Below are 18,044 nucleotides of genomic sequence, written 5' to 3'. Positions count from 1 at the left end.
TAAGTATGTTTTCAATAGAGTGAGAATGAATATGATGCAATTCACTGCACAATTTTATTGCAGACCAACCTTCATGTACAATTACATTTATTTACATTTACATTTATGCATTTGGCAGATGCTTATATCCAAAGTGATTTACAGTGCACTTATTACAGGGTCAATCCCCCCGGAGCAACCTGGAGTTAAGTGCCTTGCTCAAGGACACAATGGTGGTGGCTGTGGGGAGCAAACCAGTGACCTTCTGATTACCAGTTATGTGCTTTAACCCACTACACCACCACCACTCCGAGTGTACATGTTGCCAAACATATAGCACTACAAGGCATTTAATCGTTTTCAATTGTTTCCCTAAGCACTAGACGGACATCTTTGACCACAGCACTGCATCTCACGCATCAGTGACTCCTTTTGCTCTCCAAGATCACATCCTAGAACCACCCCTGCCGTGTAATGTACATAATGCAAACAAAAACGTCATGCAAAAATACAAATATTTTACTTCATGCCTTTATGGTGATATAACAGTAATAATAATAATAAAACATTATATCTGGACCAGATGATTATTTGATTACTGCAATAAAATAACGTGCTCAATTGTAATTAAAATAATGTCAAAATGCAATAATAACAATAAAGTTAATTTTCATTACGCAAAATATAATTTCTTGGGGTAAAATGAACCAGATATGTTATAGATTTAGATAAAAAAAAAAAAAGGTTTTCTAATCAAAGCAGTTTATTCATATTTAGCTCATACTTTTATGTTTTATTATATACATAAAGCCAAATATATATATATATATATATATATATATATATATATATATATATATATATATATATATATATATATATATATATATATATTAGGTGATCAGAAGACAATAGACAAAATTTCTAATTTAATTCATGAAATATAATATACTATACATATACCACCAACAATAGTACAATGTTAATATAATATAATATAATAGGATAAGGCAGCATTATTAAAGGATAATGCCTCTATGCATGCCATATACAGTGTGTTTGTGTCATGACTCATGTATGAGGTAAAAATACAGCTCTCTGCTTTCTCTCTCTCATCTGGGCTTAGCAACAGCACGCGCTGACCCTGTATTGGTCACTGCTCAGTGATGAAAGCCCTGCAGTTCGTAACAACTCCTGTCAGTCAAGCAGAACCAAGACATGCTTCCCGACTGCATGAGAAAACAAGGGCACTAGGGTGAATAATTACCCGACCGTGAGGATGCTGACTGCGGACACATCATGCATGGAGGCGCCGCTGGACCGGTGATATTACTATGCAGCCTTTTATTTACCTGCATCCGCGTGCGTTCGGTTTAATTCGATTTTAATAGCATAAATCAAAACTAGAATGCCGAAACCGATGCCAGACATCTCTATTGTGTTCTGCAGAATTCTTACATGACATGTTTAGTCTTAATGCAACAGATTAGAGATATTATAAATGCAGAATTCGGTTTGTTTTGCGACATCATAACCTGTCCATCAAATATTGGTGCATCGTAATATCGCGCGCTTACAAATCCGATTCCTCTTCTAGGCATTGATCCAGGTAGGAATCATATTTAAAAATCATTTTAATATTCGCTTTCATAATGTAACGGTGCATGCTTGACAATTGCAGTATGATTTGCTGACTTGTATCTCTGCTACATGCATTGCGCAGCAACCAACCTATCAATCAATCAATGCAATTGATGTGTTTAGAACTGTTACAATGTCTCGCTTAATGTAACCGTGTCAGTCTGCTCAATGGAATGCAACGGGGCAAATAATAATAATGTTTTATTTATGATTGCAATTTATTGAATCCTTTTTATTATTTTTATAATTATTTGGGGGGTTACTGGTGCACTTTAGTGCATCAGTTATTAAAACATAACATTTTATATATATGCACAAATGAAATCATTTGCATTCTAAGCGTGCTTTAATTCATATGGAGGCTTCAAAGGGACTGCACGGTGTTCTGGTTGTAGGTTACTATAGAAATGTACAGTACAGCAGTCTCTGCCTACACACTCCAATTCTGCATTGCAGCCCGAGTGATGAGACGCCAAAACACACTCCCACCCGACGAATGTGAGGCAGTGCATGCATGAGGATTAGATTTGTTTTTCATTGGAGAGAAATTGTGTCAGCATTAAATTGCAAGACCAGGGCAAAATCAAAGAATATGGAGTCATTCAGAAATATCTAAAGATATCAGGGTATATGGCATATTGTTTATACATTTTTAAGGAAAAGTCTAGTGCTGTGAAATTATTGATTACAATAATCATAAGTGCTGAAATATGAATGACTAATTCAAATAACAATTGTATTTATTAGATAAAGTAATAAAGTAGTATTATGTCATATTTATCTTAGTACATTTAAATTGTTTTTTTTTTGTATTTATGTTTTATTATTTTCTATATAATGAATTTTCTACATTTTTATATAATTCACTTCTGTAAATATGAACTGATTATTTCATAGTAAACTATAATTATTGTTCATGGTTTCATCATATCTATCATGACAGACAGACAGGCAGACAGAAAGATAGACAGACAGCGACAGACAGACAGACACATAGATAGATAGTGGCAGATAGACAGACAGACAGATAGATAGCGACGGACAGACAGTCAGAGAGACAGACATAGATAGATAGATAGTGACGGACAGACAGATAGTGACAGACAGACAGATTGTGACAGTGTTAGATAGACAGACAGACAGATAGCAACAGACAGAAAGACGGACAGACAGACAGATAGCGACAGACAGACAGACACATAGATAGATAGATAGTGACAGATAGACAGACAGATATAGAGATAGCGACAGACAGATAGATAGACAGATAGTGACAGATAGATAGACAGATAGCGACTGACAGACAGTCTGACAGACATAGATAGATATTGACAGACAGACAGATAGTGACAGACAGACAGATAGCAACAGACAGATTGCGACAGTTAGATAGACAGACAGACATATAGCAACAGGCAGACAGATAGCGACAGATAGATAGACATACAGACAGATAGATACATACTGACAGATAGCGACAGACAGATAGATAGACAGACAGACAGACAGATAGCGACAGATAGATAGACAGATAGCGACGGACAGACAGTCAGACAGACATAGATAGATACTGACAGACAGACAGATAGTGACAGACAGACAGATAGCAACAGACAGATTGTGACAGAGTTAGATAGACAGACAGACATATAGCAACAGGCAGACAGATAGCGACAGATAGATAGACATACAGACAGATAGATACATAGTGACAGATAGCGACAGACAGATAGATAGACATACAGACAGATAGATACATAGTGACAGATAGCGACAGACAGATAGATAGACATACAGACAGATAGATACATAGTGACAGATAGCGACAGACAGACATATAGCAACAGGCAGACAGATAGCGACAGATAGATAGACATACAGACAGATAGATACATAGTGACAGATAGCGACAGACAGACAGCATAGATAGATAGTGACAGATAGACAGACAGATATATAGATAGCAACAGACAGATAGTGACGGACAGACAGTCAGACAGACAGACATAGATAGATATTGACAGACAGACAGATAGTGACGGACAGACAGTCAGACAGACAGACATAGATAGATATTGACAGACAGACAGATATTGACAGACAGACAGATAGCAACAGACAGACAGACAGACAGATAGTGGCAGACAGAGTCAGACAGCACAGATAGATAGACAGACAGACAGACAGCGATAGATAGATAGATAGATAGATAGATAGATAGATAGATAGATAGATAGATAGATAGATAGATAGTGGCAGACAGACAGCGACAGATAGATAGTGACAGACAGACAGACAGAGATAGATAGTGGCAGACAGACAGAGCTAGATAGTGGCAGACAGACAGACAGTGACAGATAGATAGATAGATAGATAGTGACAGATAGACAGACAGAGACAGATAGATAGTGGCAGACAGACAGACAGTGACAGACAGATAGTGGCAGACAGACAGACAGATAGTGGCAGACAGACAGACAGACAGTGACAGATAGATAGTGGCAGACAGACAGACAGCGACAGATAGATAGTGGCAGACAGACAGACAGCGACAGATAGATAGTGGCAGACAGACAGACAGATAGTGGCAGACAGACAGACAGCGACAGATAGATAGTGACATACAGACAGACAGCGATAGATAGATAGAGATAGATAGATAGATAGATAGATAGATAGATAGATAGATAGATAGATAGTGGCAGACAGACAGCGACAGATAGATAGTGGCAGACAGACAGACAGAGATAGATAGTGGCAGACAGACAGACAGTGACAGATAGATAGATAGATAGTGACAGATAGACAGAGACAGATAGATAGTGGCAGACAGACAGACAGAGACAGATTGATAGTGGCAGACAGACAGTGACAGATAGATAGTGGCAGACAGACAGACAGATAGTGGCAGACAGACAGACAGTGACAGATAGATAGTGACAGATAGACAGACAGAGATAGATAGTTAAACAGTTGAAATGTGGTTGAGAAATTGTCATTTTAGATTGTTGCATATCTCTTTCATTCGGTCCATCTCTCTCTCTCTCTCTCTCTCTCTCTCTCTCTCTCTCTCTCTCTCTCTCTCTCTCTCTCAGTGCAAATTTACTGTTAATAAGTTTCCCTGTGGATCAGCAGTATAAAGCATTTGATGCAACAAAATCATTTAGCTAATTGGCTGGATTGATGTTCCCCTTCCCCACCTGTAAACCAATCACTGATACATTTTAAAAGTCCTCCTGGATACTGAACTCTTTTTCCAGCAGCCTTAAAGAGATAGTTCACCCAAAAATGTAAATACAGTCATCATTACCTTCTCACCCTCATGTTGGCACCATTGACGACAGCCTTTTCAATGGATAATTAACCATTTCTGTTGTTAAATAAAACATTTTGCAACCTTGTCTCACAGAATCACGTATATTATACTGTACCTACATCCTTGCAAAAGGATTTTTACGTGGCTCAATGTACGTATCTGTCGCTGTCTGTCTGTCTGTCACTATCTATCTGTCGCTGTCTGTCTGCCACTATCTATCTGTCTCTGTCTGTCTGTCTGCCACTACGAAACAAACACTTTAGAGGCACTACAACAACAATCACACAGGTCACGAGTAAAATGGCAGATTATAAACGAGTTCATAAACACTTACTTTTTGCCCTGTTCCTCACAAAATACTATCTTACGACATATTTTTCTGTACTTGTTTACTATAGCGCATGACTTGTGAGGCGAAACATTTTAATGTTTGAATTACATAACCAATAACTACATTTACAAGCTTGTTCGGGCACAATCAAATTGCACATTAGCTTGCGATGCAAAGGACCGGGGTACGAGTTAAAGTCGGCACGTGAGCAATTCCTTGAGGATCCGGGAAGGTCTTTACATTTCCGGAAAGGTCCTCAAAGTTGAATTGTGTTATCCTATCCCAGCTAAATATAAAGAGAATTACAAGTAAACCAGTATTAGGTTGATTTCCCATAAAAGTATAGACAATGTGGTTCTGTGGCACTTTTAAAACATTGCTCTCAATGCTCAGACAGACATACAGCAACATTGGCTCAGCCAATGGCGTGAGTTGGGGCGGGACCTCTTGGTGACACTAATGGTACAGAAATAACATTGATATAAGAAGTGTCTGATATCTACAAGCACAAGGCAGTAAGACTAGACATTTAAGACTGGACCAATATGGTTGCCACAACCTCTTCATTTGATTATTAACATTACATCACCACTAAAAACCTTCTCTCATTAAGTCTGAATAATGTATGGCACCTCAAGGTGAAGGAATGAAAATGAGAGAAAGAGATAGACATAGAAAGAGAGATGGTCTTCATGATGACTGATGTTGTTGCTGTTGTATGCTGGTCTCTCTGGCTGCAGTACAGGAAGCTCAAGAGCTGTCGCATCTGTGTTCTGCGTGTCTCTTCCTCTCACAGTGAGAGACCGCTGCTGTCTGAAGACAGAAAACATTTCAGAGGAGATGGACACTTTACAGAGTTGAACAATTCTGCCAAGTACAAAAGTATAAGAAATGTAAATTGTTGCTGGTGTGGACGGACGGACTGACAGACAGGTAAACAGATAGGATAAACAGACAGACAGACAGAGAGGCATACAGACAGTCTAGATGGACAGAAATATTGATGTAGACAGACAGACTGAATGATAGACAGACAGATATAAAGATTGTTAGAAAGAAAGACAGACAGATTGTTAGAAAGAAATACTGACAGATGAGCAGACAGATGGTTAGAAAGACAGATAGTCAGGCTGAATGATAGACAGACAGACAGTTAGAAAGAAAGAAAAAGACAGACAAATACTGTAGATAGACAGACAGACAGTCTAGATGGACAGACAGACAGTCTAGAATGACAAAGATTGATGTAGACAGACAGACTGAATGATAGACAGACAGATATAAAGATAGACAGTCAGACAGATTGTTAGAAAGATGGACAGTTTGAAAGATGACAGTTGAGCAGACAGACAGTTAGAAAGAGAGACAGACATAAAAATACTGTAGATAGACAGATAGACAGAGAGGCAGACAGACAGTCTAGATGGGCAGACAGACAGTCTAGATGGACAGAAAGATTGATGTAGACAGACAGACTGAATGATAGACAGACAGTTATAAAGATAGACAGACAGACAGATATATAGATAGACAGACAGATAGATATAGACAGACTGACTGACAGACAGACTGAATGATAGATAGACAGACAGTTAGATAGACAGAAAGAAGGTTAGAAAGGTAGACAGACAGATAGTTAGAAAGACAGACAGTTAGAAGGATAGACAGACAGACTGAACAATAGATAGACAGACAGACAGTTAGAAAGAAAGACAGATGGGCAGACAGACAGTTAGAAAGACAGACAGACAGACTGAACGATAGACAGACAGACAGTTAGAAAGACAGACAGACAGACAAATAGACAGACAGACAGATAGTTAGATAGATTGACAGACAGACAGTTAGAAAGATAGATAGACAGACATTTAGACAGACAGACAGACATACTGGTCTCTGTTTTGAACATCCCCGAGCCCTTGGCATGGCTATATTTAAACTAACAGACACAGAAGACGCCAGGATGCTTGGCAGAAGACCTTTCAAGACTAAGAGACAGCTACATAGATTTCCATGCAGGTATAAGTGCAGTCATGTGATATGGGCAGCTTTCACCATTAGTACCCAAGGGAAACACGCTGGAAGAGCCCAGGGTTTTTTAGATCTTTGTCTAGGTCACGATGTGAATAATTGCATCTCCTTCAGGATACCACCGCCGAGACCCATGCAATGTGCACAGCACACTCTCACACCATTTTACACTTGCATATGCTTGCAATATTTTGCACGGACAAGTGTGTGTGAGTACATTGTTGTATTTTTCCTAAATACTTCCATATAATATCACGCTCTAAAAGGATCTTTATGTTATCAGAAGCTGCACTTTTCTTAAGAGAAATATAACTAGACACGAATGAGTACATTTTTGACATGTAAAAATTAAAACAAATTTTGACAAGGAAGGGGGTGGGGCCGTGGATATGCATGCCCGGCCCCCAATCGGGCACCGAGTAGAGGGATAAGTGCAGCGAAATGCGGCAGTTCAAGAGAGAGAGCGCCACATGCAGCTGCCATGTGTGTGATTATGTTTTTGTGTCTTTTTGTTTAAGTTCCTATTAAAAATGCAACGTCCATACTGTGAGATGCCTAAGACAGCGCTACAGGGAGACAGTGGCAGAACACGTGTAAAAACACCTGCACAGGATCGGTACATCCGAATATCACACCTGCGGGACAGGTACAGGATGGCGAGTCACAGTTTTGTCTCGCCAGTTGTGATGGTCGGACTCGTGTTTATTGTCGAAAGAATGAGCTGTTACACCGAGGCCTGTACTTTGGAGCGGGATCGATTTGGAGGTGGAGGGATCATCATGGTCTGGGGGGGGTTTGTCACAGTACAAATGTCATTGGACTGAGCTTGTTGTCACTGCAGACAGGGAAGACATCCTCCTCCCTCATGTGGTACCCTTCCAGCAGGCTCATCCTGACATGACCCTCCAGCCTGACAATGCCACCTGCCATACAGCTCGTTCTGTCCATGATTTCCTGCAAGGCAGGAAAGTCAGTGTTCTGCCACAGCCAGCGAAGAGCCCGGATCTCAATCCCATTGAGCATGTCTGGGACATCTTGAATCGGAGGGAGAGGGCTAGGACCATTCCCCCCAGAAATGTCAGTGAACTTGCAATTGCCTTTGTGGAAGATTTGGGTGACATCTCACAGCAAGGACATTTCTTTTTTTACAGAGTTTAATACATACATACATTTAATACATTTTATCAAATTATAAGCTTCACATTTCTGCCTTTAAACCCTCCAAAAATTGGCCCCATTCACATCTATTGTAAGTGCCCAAATGCAACCTCCTTTTTTGCTTTTTTTAGAGAAAAAGGAGGGACAGGTCGAAAAAATGTTTTGTGGTACTCAACCTCAAGCCACAAATGCTGTCGATCGAGCTTAAATAGTTTTGAACCCAAAATATACCTTCAAGCATGTTCAACCAGACCAAGCTTTGGCGATGGGTTGGTCAAGCGCTCGGGTCTGTGTTCGCGTACTAGTGTTGCAAGTTTGTTTCTTGCTTAAGACTTCAGTATATTATGCTATTCTTTTGCAACAGCTTTCACAATGCATTTTAATAATGTGAAGTATTTTAACATTGAAATTGCAATTGTGTGTTATCAGGTAAACAAGGACTATGTTGACCAGCATTGCCGAGAGCATCTTCTGCTGTTTGATGGGAAAGACCTCCAGTGTCGTTCTGCCGGTTGAGTCGTCTGATGGCAAACCGGCTAATGGATTTGAGTTTGTGGAGGTGAAGCCGGGTCGGGTGCTACGCGTGCGGCACATCCTCCAAGAACGCCCCGCGACTACCGAATCGCAACCAGAACTGGGCAACACAGTCCACTGCAAACGCAAGATCACGGTGTACCGAAACGGGCAACTCGTAATCGAAAACCTGGGTGACGTTCTCCACTCTGAGATACTGCAGTGCCAGAATGGCGACGTGGAACCGTGCAGCATGGTCGAGGTGGAGCTGTCCGACTACACCGCTGCGCCATTGTCGCCCGATCCCAAACCTGCTCCGCCTCTTCCCAGTTCAGATCAGCAGAAACCTGCCCCTCTGCCCAGGCGGCGGCGACGGAAACCGAAGCGTACCGTGATGATCGATACAGAGTGCTGCATCAGCAGTTGTAAGGGGACACACTCAGATGTGGCACTGTTTTTCATCCACGGCGTTGGCGGTTCGCTTGACATCTGGGGCAGTCAGCTTGATTTCTTCTCACGGTTGGGTTATGAGGTCATCGCCCCAGATTTGGCAGGGCACGGCGCCAGTATCGCCCCTCAGATAGCGGCGGCGTACACTTTCTACGCCTTAGCAGAGGACCTGCGTGCCATATTTAAGAGATATGCAAGAAAACGGAACATCCTTATTGGTCATTCCTACGGGTAGGCATTTCTCAAGATATTTTATTTGTTTTCAAAACAAATTTAAAGCACTTAAGAATAAGCCCAAAATAAGATCCAAAATCTCTCTGATTACAAGAAACCATTACAGTCAAGTGAGTCCAAACTCTTGACTTGTTGTGTATAACTCACTGAAACCGTTTATAGATTTTAAGAGTTATTATTAAGTCTTCTGGAGTAATCGCATTCTTGTTTATCTGAAGGGTGTCGTTCTGCACGTTCCTGGCACACGAGTATCCGGAACAGGTGCATAAAGTGGTGATGATAAACGGAGGAGGCCCCACGGCACTGGAACCCAGTCTGTGCTCCATCTTCCAGCTACCCTCCTGCGTTCTACACTGTCTGTCTCCATGCCTGGCCTGGAGCTTCCTCAAGTAAGACACAATCCATAAGCTTTATCCTTTTCATATTTATTTGATTGTGCAGTCAACTGAGGTTTTGTATAGAGGATAGTGTGATATTTGGGAAATTGTTTATTGATGATAATCTATGGTATATACTTCTGTTAAAGCCATCATTCTGCATTATTTATACAGAATTCCTGGTGAACAACTACACTACCCATGATCTTGAAAGATACACCCATCAGAAAATCGTAGCCAACAAAGCGTGCCAAAAGAGCTATGAAACTCTCAAACCACTTATACTGTATATTTATATATACTGAATATGAATATTTTGCAATACAATTAAATATATTGATTGTAAACTAATAACTTTAAATCAAGTTTTCTTTATTTCCATTGTTTTTTATATGATTAACTCATTCGCAATGATGGTATTGTAGTTCATTGAAGTCTTTAAGTACCTTAATCTATTGTTCCGATTTTTAAATACTGTTTTACTTTAAATAAAAGTTTGTAATGTTGTGATTCGCCTCTGAGCTGGTTGATTTGGTTCACGGTTTAGGACTATTATGAAGTACTTTATTTTATGGGACTTCTGGAACCAATGGCACTTTTCCACTGCATGTTACGGTTCGACTCTACTCGCTTTACTTTTCTGAGCTTGCTTTTCCGCTGCTGTTTAGTGCCGCCTCAACGTGGGTGGGATTATAGGCTGATCGTCATAGTTGCGCCGCATCTACTGCCGTGACATCATCTTAAACGGGACACAAACATTACTGACCATAAACAATAACACGACCGCTAGCTGTTAGCTACTAGCTCGTTGTGGTGTCAAATAAAATGAAGCTTTCAAGCAGATTATAGAGTTAACGTACCATCCTCCATTGTGGACTCAGGCTGTGGCTGAGTCCAGGGCATTCTCCCTCCCAGGGTAGGACTGGGAAGAGAAATCGGCCTGGGATTTTACAGAGAAACTGGCCCAAACTGGCGGGTTGGGTTTGCTGTTCTTTTCTGCATATAGCGGCGCCGTTTTGTGGTCCGTTCTGCATAATGCGACGGCTCATATTAGCTTATCGCGGCCCATTCAGCCTGTTTCGCAGATGACCCATCCGGACCCCTCGGTTCTGCCGATGGCCAGTCCTCCCCTGATTGGCCCCAAAGTGCGTCAGCCCACCGGGAAAATGCCCGGTATGCCAGATTACCAGTCCAGCCCTGCTCCCTCCCATTGCTCACCGGTCTAGATAGTGTCCATTTGGTCAAACCACTTCTATTTCCTTGATGGTTCTGTAGTCACTTTTAAGGTTTTTTTAACTTTTCCCTACACTGTTGGTAGGTCCGGTGGTAGCCGTGTTGGGACAAAAGCTGAGACACTTCCTGAAAGACTTTTTCGTTTCACGTCATTTCGCTCATCGCTAACGAGTGGACCGTCTGCACCTCGTTTAATGACCACGGCGTGGTTTTGCGCACAGCCATTTCTTTTTGCAATTCGATAGTCGCGTGAACAAATGATACTGTTATCACTGTAGCTAACTTTAAAACTAGCGGGTTGATGTCGCGTGTCGCAAATCCAGTGACGCTGGTAGTGACGATTCTCTCTGACCAATCAGTGATCTGCAGGGTTGATGTCACATTTAGTAATGGCTCGGCTCGCTGGAACTAAAAAAAAAAGTATCAGGTACCAGGTACTATCCACAGTGGAAAACCCCCAAAAAGCGAGCAGAGACGAGTCGAGTTGTACCGTGCAGTGGAAAAGCCCCATAAGATGGCTCAAAAAGTACCATACAGACTTCAGTGTTGTCTCTTTTGACATAGATCATTAAGAAGCTGCCAAAAACACAGTCATAGCCGCAAGGGTGTAGATTTGGCTTGAATATTGAGGGGGTTGCAGTGTGAAGTACTTACGTATATGTTCCTCCATCCCCCCTGAAATCTACACCCCTGAACAGGGGAATGCCCAACAGCAATTCAGAATACTCTAGAAACTTTATAGCAATGCACTAACAACCAGCCACAATACCAACAAAACCACAGTGGCAAATTTTGCACAGGTAAACACTACGCACATTTTCTTGATACAAATGCCAAAATCTAGATTTTTAGCTGACGTCTAGACATTTTTGGAAGTAATTGTTTACAACTTTATTGTGTGTATGATACTTGAAATTGGTGGGGGAAAAAACGTTAGCATTGTTGAAACCGTTTGAGTCAATTTAAAGAAATGTAATTTTTGTCTTCATTTTTGTCTCTCTTTGTCTCTCACATTCCGTTTCATTCTTAATCCTAACTTTCTCTTTTTTCTAATTTCCCTTCGTGTTCCTCACAGAGCTGGTTTTGCGCGACAGGGTGCTAAAGAGAAGCAGCTGCTGAAGGAGGGAAACGCGTTCAACGTGTCTCCGTTCGTGTTGCGAGCGATGATGAGCGGGCAGTACTGGCCGGAGGGTGATGAAGTTTATCACGCAGAGCTCACTGTACCCATACTGCTGGTGCACGGCATGTACGACAAGTTTGTGCCCATCGACGAAGATCAGCGAATGGCAGAGGTTAGCGCACACCAAATCAATACACACCGAATTAACCTACAGCCACTGTGGTCAATACTTGTGTTACAATATAAAGATTAAATAAAATTTTTGGATAATGCGTTTAACAAAACAAAATGTTTTTCATTTCGGTTCATTCTAAGCAAAAACGATATTTTATCGTTCCAGTTCGGAAGTTCTGCAGCCTCCTTTCCTTAGGAGTTTAGGGTTAAAAAAGCCACTTTATATTAGGCTAGCGTAACCTTAACCTAACCCTAAACCTAACTCTAACCCTAAACCTTACCCCTAATCAGGGCTGGACTGGGAAGAGAAATCGGCTCAGGATTTTACATGGCAACTGGCCCAACTGGATTTCATATCTGGTGGGATTTCGCTGTCCTTTTCTTCATATCATGGCGGCGTTTTGTGGTCCATTCTGCATAACGCGACGGCTCATATTTTCGCTGCACATTCGGCACGTTTCGCAGCCGAACCACCGGCCTGCTCGGTTCTCCCGATGGCCATTCAGCACCTGATCAGCCCCAAAGAGCCAGAATACCAGTCCAGCCTGGCCCCTAATCCTTAACACTACCCCCACGCATATCTAGAGGAGAGTGCCTAACCTTAACCTACCCCAACTTTTACCCTAAACTCTAACCCCTAACCCTTAACTTTACCCCAACTGCTACTCCTAAACCTACCCGTACCTCAACCTCTTAGCAGCAAATGTGTATCATGTGAGAACTTTGCAGAAGAACATGAGGTTACACAATACATTTATTTATGTATGTGTTTTAATGTTTGTTCATAGTCGTTAAAGACACCTAATATATAAAGAGGGACCAAACAAATTATTGTTTTAGTCCGACTCAAATCGGTCTTTTAAAGTGCGTGTAATGGACTGAAAGGGATGTTGTCTCATTCATAACTCAACAGCACTCTTACGGCACTCCTGCTGCACACAAGCGCATCTCTGTGCTGTAACGGGCTGTTGATGACTCATGTCCACAGATGTGCTCTGAATGAAAGACTGGTACTGTACCAAACAGCATGCTGATTATGCTCTTGAATACATGATGCAGTTAGACTCTAATTGTTTACAGGCACAGAGAAAATTCAGATTAGACTGAAGACGCAGTGGACAGAAATGTGTGTTTGTTTACGCCGGACTGCTTTGTGAATGAGTGTCAATTTAAAGCAGGATTTCCAAAAAAATTTGATTCTCAAGCATGGATCAGGACCAACTTTTCGTGTTCCAGCTTTATATCCTGAAGTATCGCACTTTATATTTTGTGAATGTCAGCAAATCGCCTTTCCGAATGTGCTTGTTAGCTGATTCCACAGCTAATGCTAATGCTAAAGTTACCATTGTCCCTAGTGATGGGTTGTTCGCCGGATCTGTTAATAAAAAATAAAAAAAAATTAAGATATGAATAATCAAAAGATTGAAATTAATAAATTAACTATCTTACCCTAGGAGGGCACCAGAAAGTCCACCGGCAACCCTTACTCACATGCAGTGGCGGATTTAGGCATTGGCGACATGGGCAGATGCCCAGAGCGGCATCTTGCGGGACCCCCCATCAACAACTTTGGGGGCATGTTGAAACGTGTTTTGCCCAGGGCGCCAAACAAGCTAGAACCACTACTGCTCACAAGTTATACGTTATTCAAGGACCTGAAAGCCGTTGCGGTACACAAATGATGCAGATGACGCTCGCCACACTCTTATTTATTTATTCACTCCTATTGACCTGCTGCTAGACATCACGATGTTATTGCTACCATTTACCACTCAATACAATGTTTAATCGACTATATAAGCAATATAAGCCCCCCCCCTCCCTATTTAAAGTTATACTTTAATAGTCTCTGATTGTATTCATCCAGAGCTATGTGTGTCTCTTTAAATGCAAATACAATCATTTGCATTTAAAGAGACACACACAAAAACAGCGTGCAATTTAATAGATTATTATTGTTATCATTGTTAGTAATTAAATAATAATAATAATAATAATAATAATTTAGTTATATTATCTAATAATACAATTTCTGTCATAATTTAACTTTAAAACCCTCTGGCTTTTATTTTGACGGAACACTCAAGGAAGCAGCGCATCATCATGAGCGCATCACGAGCCGCGGATGCTGTGTTTGTGTGTGTGTGTCAACAACAGAGCAGCGCTCATTCACCGAAGCGTGCTGCACATGCAGACTGTATATTTACTTATTTAGTGCATCCTTCATGATTCACAAAGCTACTGTATGGCTTCCAGAGATGTTGAAGATAATGTACGAATCATATGGGCTACTTTAATGGTGCTTTTATACTTCTTTAATGTGATATTGGAGCTTGACAGTAACAACCATGACACACAATAACACATAATACCAGAGCACTGGAAAACTCTTTTTAAAATGTGCTAATGACCAAGAGAGCAATCACTTCTCTTCGTTAATGTGCAACATAAACCATGCTTTTTCTCTGGATTTTAAAGTCAAGGTTTCAGTTTAAAATTTCAGCTAAGATTTTCTGCCCTTTTTCACTTTCAGACAAAAACCAAAAATAGCATTTTGTCATTTTTGGCCGAACGTTTTTGCTGGCTGAAATTTCAAAGCATTCCTAGCTGTCAGTCTTTAACATTCTGGATTCTTTTGTAATGCACACAAGAAAGTAAGTCACATTTCTGGGTTTGGAACAACATTAGGATGAGTAAATGATTACAGAATTTTAATTTTGGAGCGAAAAATTATTTTGTGTCATAATGAAAAATTGGCTTTGGCGAGTAAATTAAACAAAAAACGTTTTTACCGCTTTATTATTATTAGTTTTTTTTTACTTTATTAGAAACTTCAACATAATTAATGGCTTAGTTAAACAGCCACAACCTGCATGTCTTCAAATTAATTTTATTGCAATGGAAAATTTTACATAATTTTAAAAGTTTTTAAAATGTGTCGACACATTTGTGGAATATTCCCCGACTAATGCCACCAAAACTTTATTTTACTGGGAGGAAAATTCACGATTTATCTCCTTTACATAGACTAGCTGCAACAAGTGACACAATGATCTGTGCTGTATGTCAATAGTGTGCAACAGTCAGTTTCTATACTTATCATCAACAACTTTAAATCAATAGTTACATTTTCCATCATTTTAATTTTCCATCTTATTGATGATATATTTATTGTAAAATGTCATTATTTCCAGATCCTCCTGTTTGCGTTCCTGAAAGTGATCGAGGAAGGCAGTCACATGGTCATGATGGAATGCCCCGAGACCGTCAACACGCTCCTCCACGAGTTTTTCCTCTGGGAGCCCGACACTTCAAAAAAGGACACGGTTGCTAAGGTAACATCTGAGCAGACGACGACTGACAACACCATGCCCGTCCAGAAGCTCAGTGTCGCCAACGGCAGCAGCATAAGGTCAACGCCAAAGGTCAACAAGCTTCTCAACAAGTAACCTATGAGTGATGTTTTTGGGGTAAACCAATCAGAAGGCTGTCAATGGCTGGTGCTGCGAATGGTGAAACTGTCGCCTTGGCAACGAGCTGATTTTTGGTCAGAAGGCCCGAACGGGTTTTACAAAGAGGGTGAGAATGTTTCAAGGGTTGAGACTCTCTTTGAGAAAGCTAGCAAAGGGGAAAAAGCTGTTGATTTTAAACCAATAAAGGTGGTTTATGATATCACAATGCCTTTGTTTCTCTCTGCAACCTTTGGACAATATCTTTCCTCCTTGTGCTGTCTAAACAAAAGCGACTGGATGTTTGTTCAGGAGGATGAAATCGAGTGTGTCCAAGCGTTGGTGTCCAGATGGGACCGAACTACGGGATAAGATGGCAATTGCCAAAGTTAAAAAAAAAAAAGTCAAGAGAGCGTGTTTAAAGTCCACATGAAACAATGTTCACAACCCATTTTACTTCCTTAATTTGATGCATTTCCAATTGAAACAAGATAATCGCAAATGTAGAGCGGGACTTGATTGATTTTATTCATCGTCAATGATGGGATTTTGAATAGTGGCCATTATTTACAAGAAAAGCAGCCAGGTGGTTGAATGTGAAGCGTTGAAAAATTAGTGCTTGATGACATCATCCGCAAAGGAAAGTTGTTTCAGAGGCGGAGCTTACGAAGACAAAACTTTTATTTGGAATAACGTGCACTGATGAATCGTTCACAATAAGACCGGGAACATGGATTAAGAATGAAAATAAGGTCCATTTTGATTTCACGTTGACTTGTCAAGAATCTGTGTTCACATCATCGCCAGGCGCTGTTATATGCTCTGAATAATTCAATGCAAAAACTAGTATTACATCGCCACATTTTTAACATGTCTTCCCTCCTCCAGCACTTGCCGATAAAGATGGACTGTGCTTGTTAACAGACATATAAAGTATCGAATTCTGTTAGGGAAACTGCATGCCATTAGGCACAGTCTTCCATCTCCTAGCAACCAGGAAGTCGGGCATTAGAGCAAATGCAGAATGGGAGAGAGCAAAAGAGAGAGCTATAATAACGTCGATGGACATGATATGATACAGTACTGTGAAAAAAACAGGACATAAGCTACCAAGCCTATACGTTAAATCCTCTTATGGTATCAATAGATCTGCAAATGTTGAGTACTGGATTGCACACAAAGAAAATCTGAATTTATTACAATTATTGATATTATTAAAATCTAACCACCAGATTGATCAAAACACATTTTTGAGAGTGTGATTGTGTATGTGCAATTAAGCTCAATGGACAGTCTGTCTGTCTATGCAAAGAATAAAGCGTGGCTTGGTCACCATGACAACAGGCGTTCAAAAGCAAAATGGATTAAGAGGAGGTCTGGTCCGTCTAACCCCAGATCGTTTGCAGATAATTACACACGTGCATTATCTGTAGTCTCCTCACGTTTGAGTGGTACAACGGTCAAACGTCCCCGTAAAAGAACGGAGAGTTTACTGGTCAATAAGTTTGTATGAAGTGATTAAAACAAGACGCCAGTGTTTACCTGAATTCCACCATCATCTCTTGAGTGAGTTTGTCTAACATATTAATTATATTTAATGGAATTTATGTAAGAACAAACCAAAAATATGTTTATAGTAAGTATGTCTATGGGGCAAGTGTACCTGAGTGTGTAGAAGCAAATCTGTGCAGTTTGTGTTTTTGTTAAAACACTATTATTAATTTCCCCATACACAAATGTGTTATTTGAACTCTGGTTATGCATTACCGCCGTTTGCACGTAAATAGTCCCTTTCTGGTGTCCCTGCACGTATTGTGGGAATATGACTAAGTTTACCGGCTTTACTTGCACGATACAATAATTGAAATATTGGATAAACATTACAATAGACAAGATTAGAAACTGGATTTCAAACATTTATACTAGTGCAGTGCGTTGCCCCATAGACTTGCATTGTAAGTGCATTACTGTAAACAAGATTTTTGCTTGTTTCTAAAAGTTACATTTACAAGGCCTTTTTTACTCTAAAATTGCATTG

General features: G+C 40.5%; 1 protein-coding gene across 1 annotated transcript; it reads left to right on the top strand.

Annotated features, from left to right (window-relative positions):
* Positions 1-1,221: 1,221 nt before the first annotated feature.
* On the top strand, positions 1,222-17,401 carry LOC127644523 (protein ABHD8-like). Its single transcript, XM_052127718.1, has 5 exons — positions 1,222-1,588; positions 8,886-9,650; positions 9,872-10,042; positions 12,339-12,555; positions 15,752-17,401. Exons 2-5 carry the CDS (start codon positions 8,899-8,901, stop codon positions 16,004-16,006), a joined length of 1,395 nt encoding a protein of 464 aa, XP_051983678.1. The 5' UTR covers positions 1,222-1,588; positions 8,886-8,898; the 3' UTR covers positions 16,007-17,401.
* Positions 17,402-18,044: the final 643 nt, after the last annotated feature.

This window comes from Xyrauchen texanus, chromosome 6 (assembly GCF_025860055.1).
Source record: "Xyrauchen texanus isolate HMW12.3.18 chromosome 6, RBS_HiC_50CHRs, whole genome shotgun sequence".
Lineage (NCBI taxonomy): Eukaryota > Metazoa > Chordata > Actinopteri > Cypriniformes > Catostomidae > Xyrauchen > Xyrauchen texanus.
The sequence above is the reverse complement of the archived record's forward strand: the minus strand, read 5'-3'. Positions and strand labels throughout refer to the sequence as shown.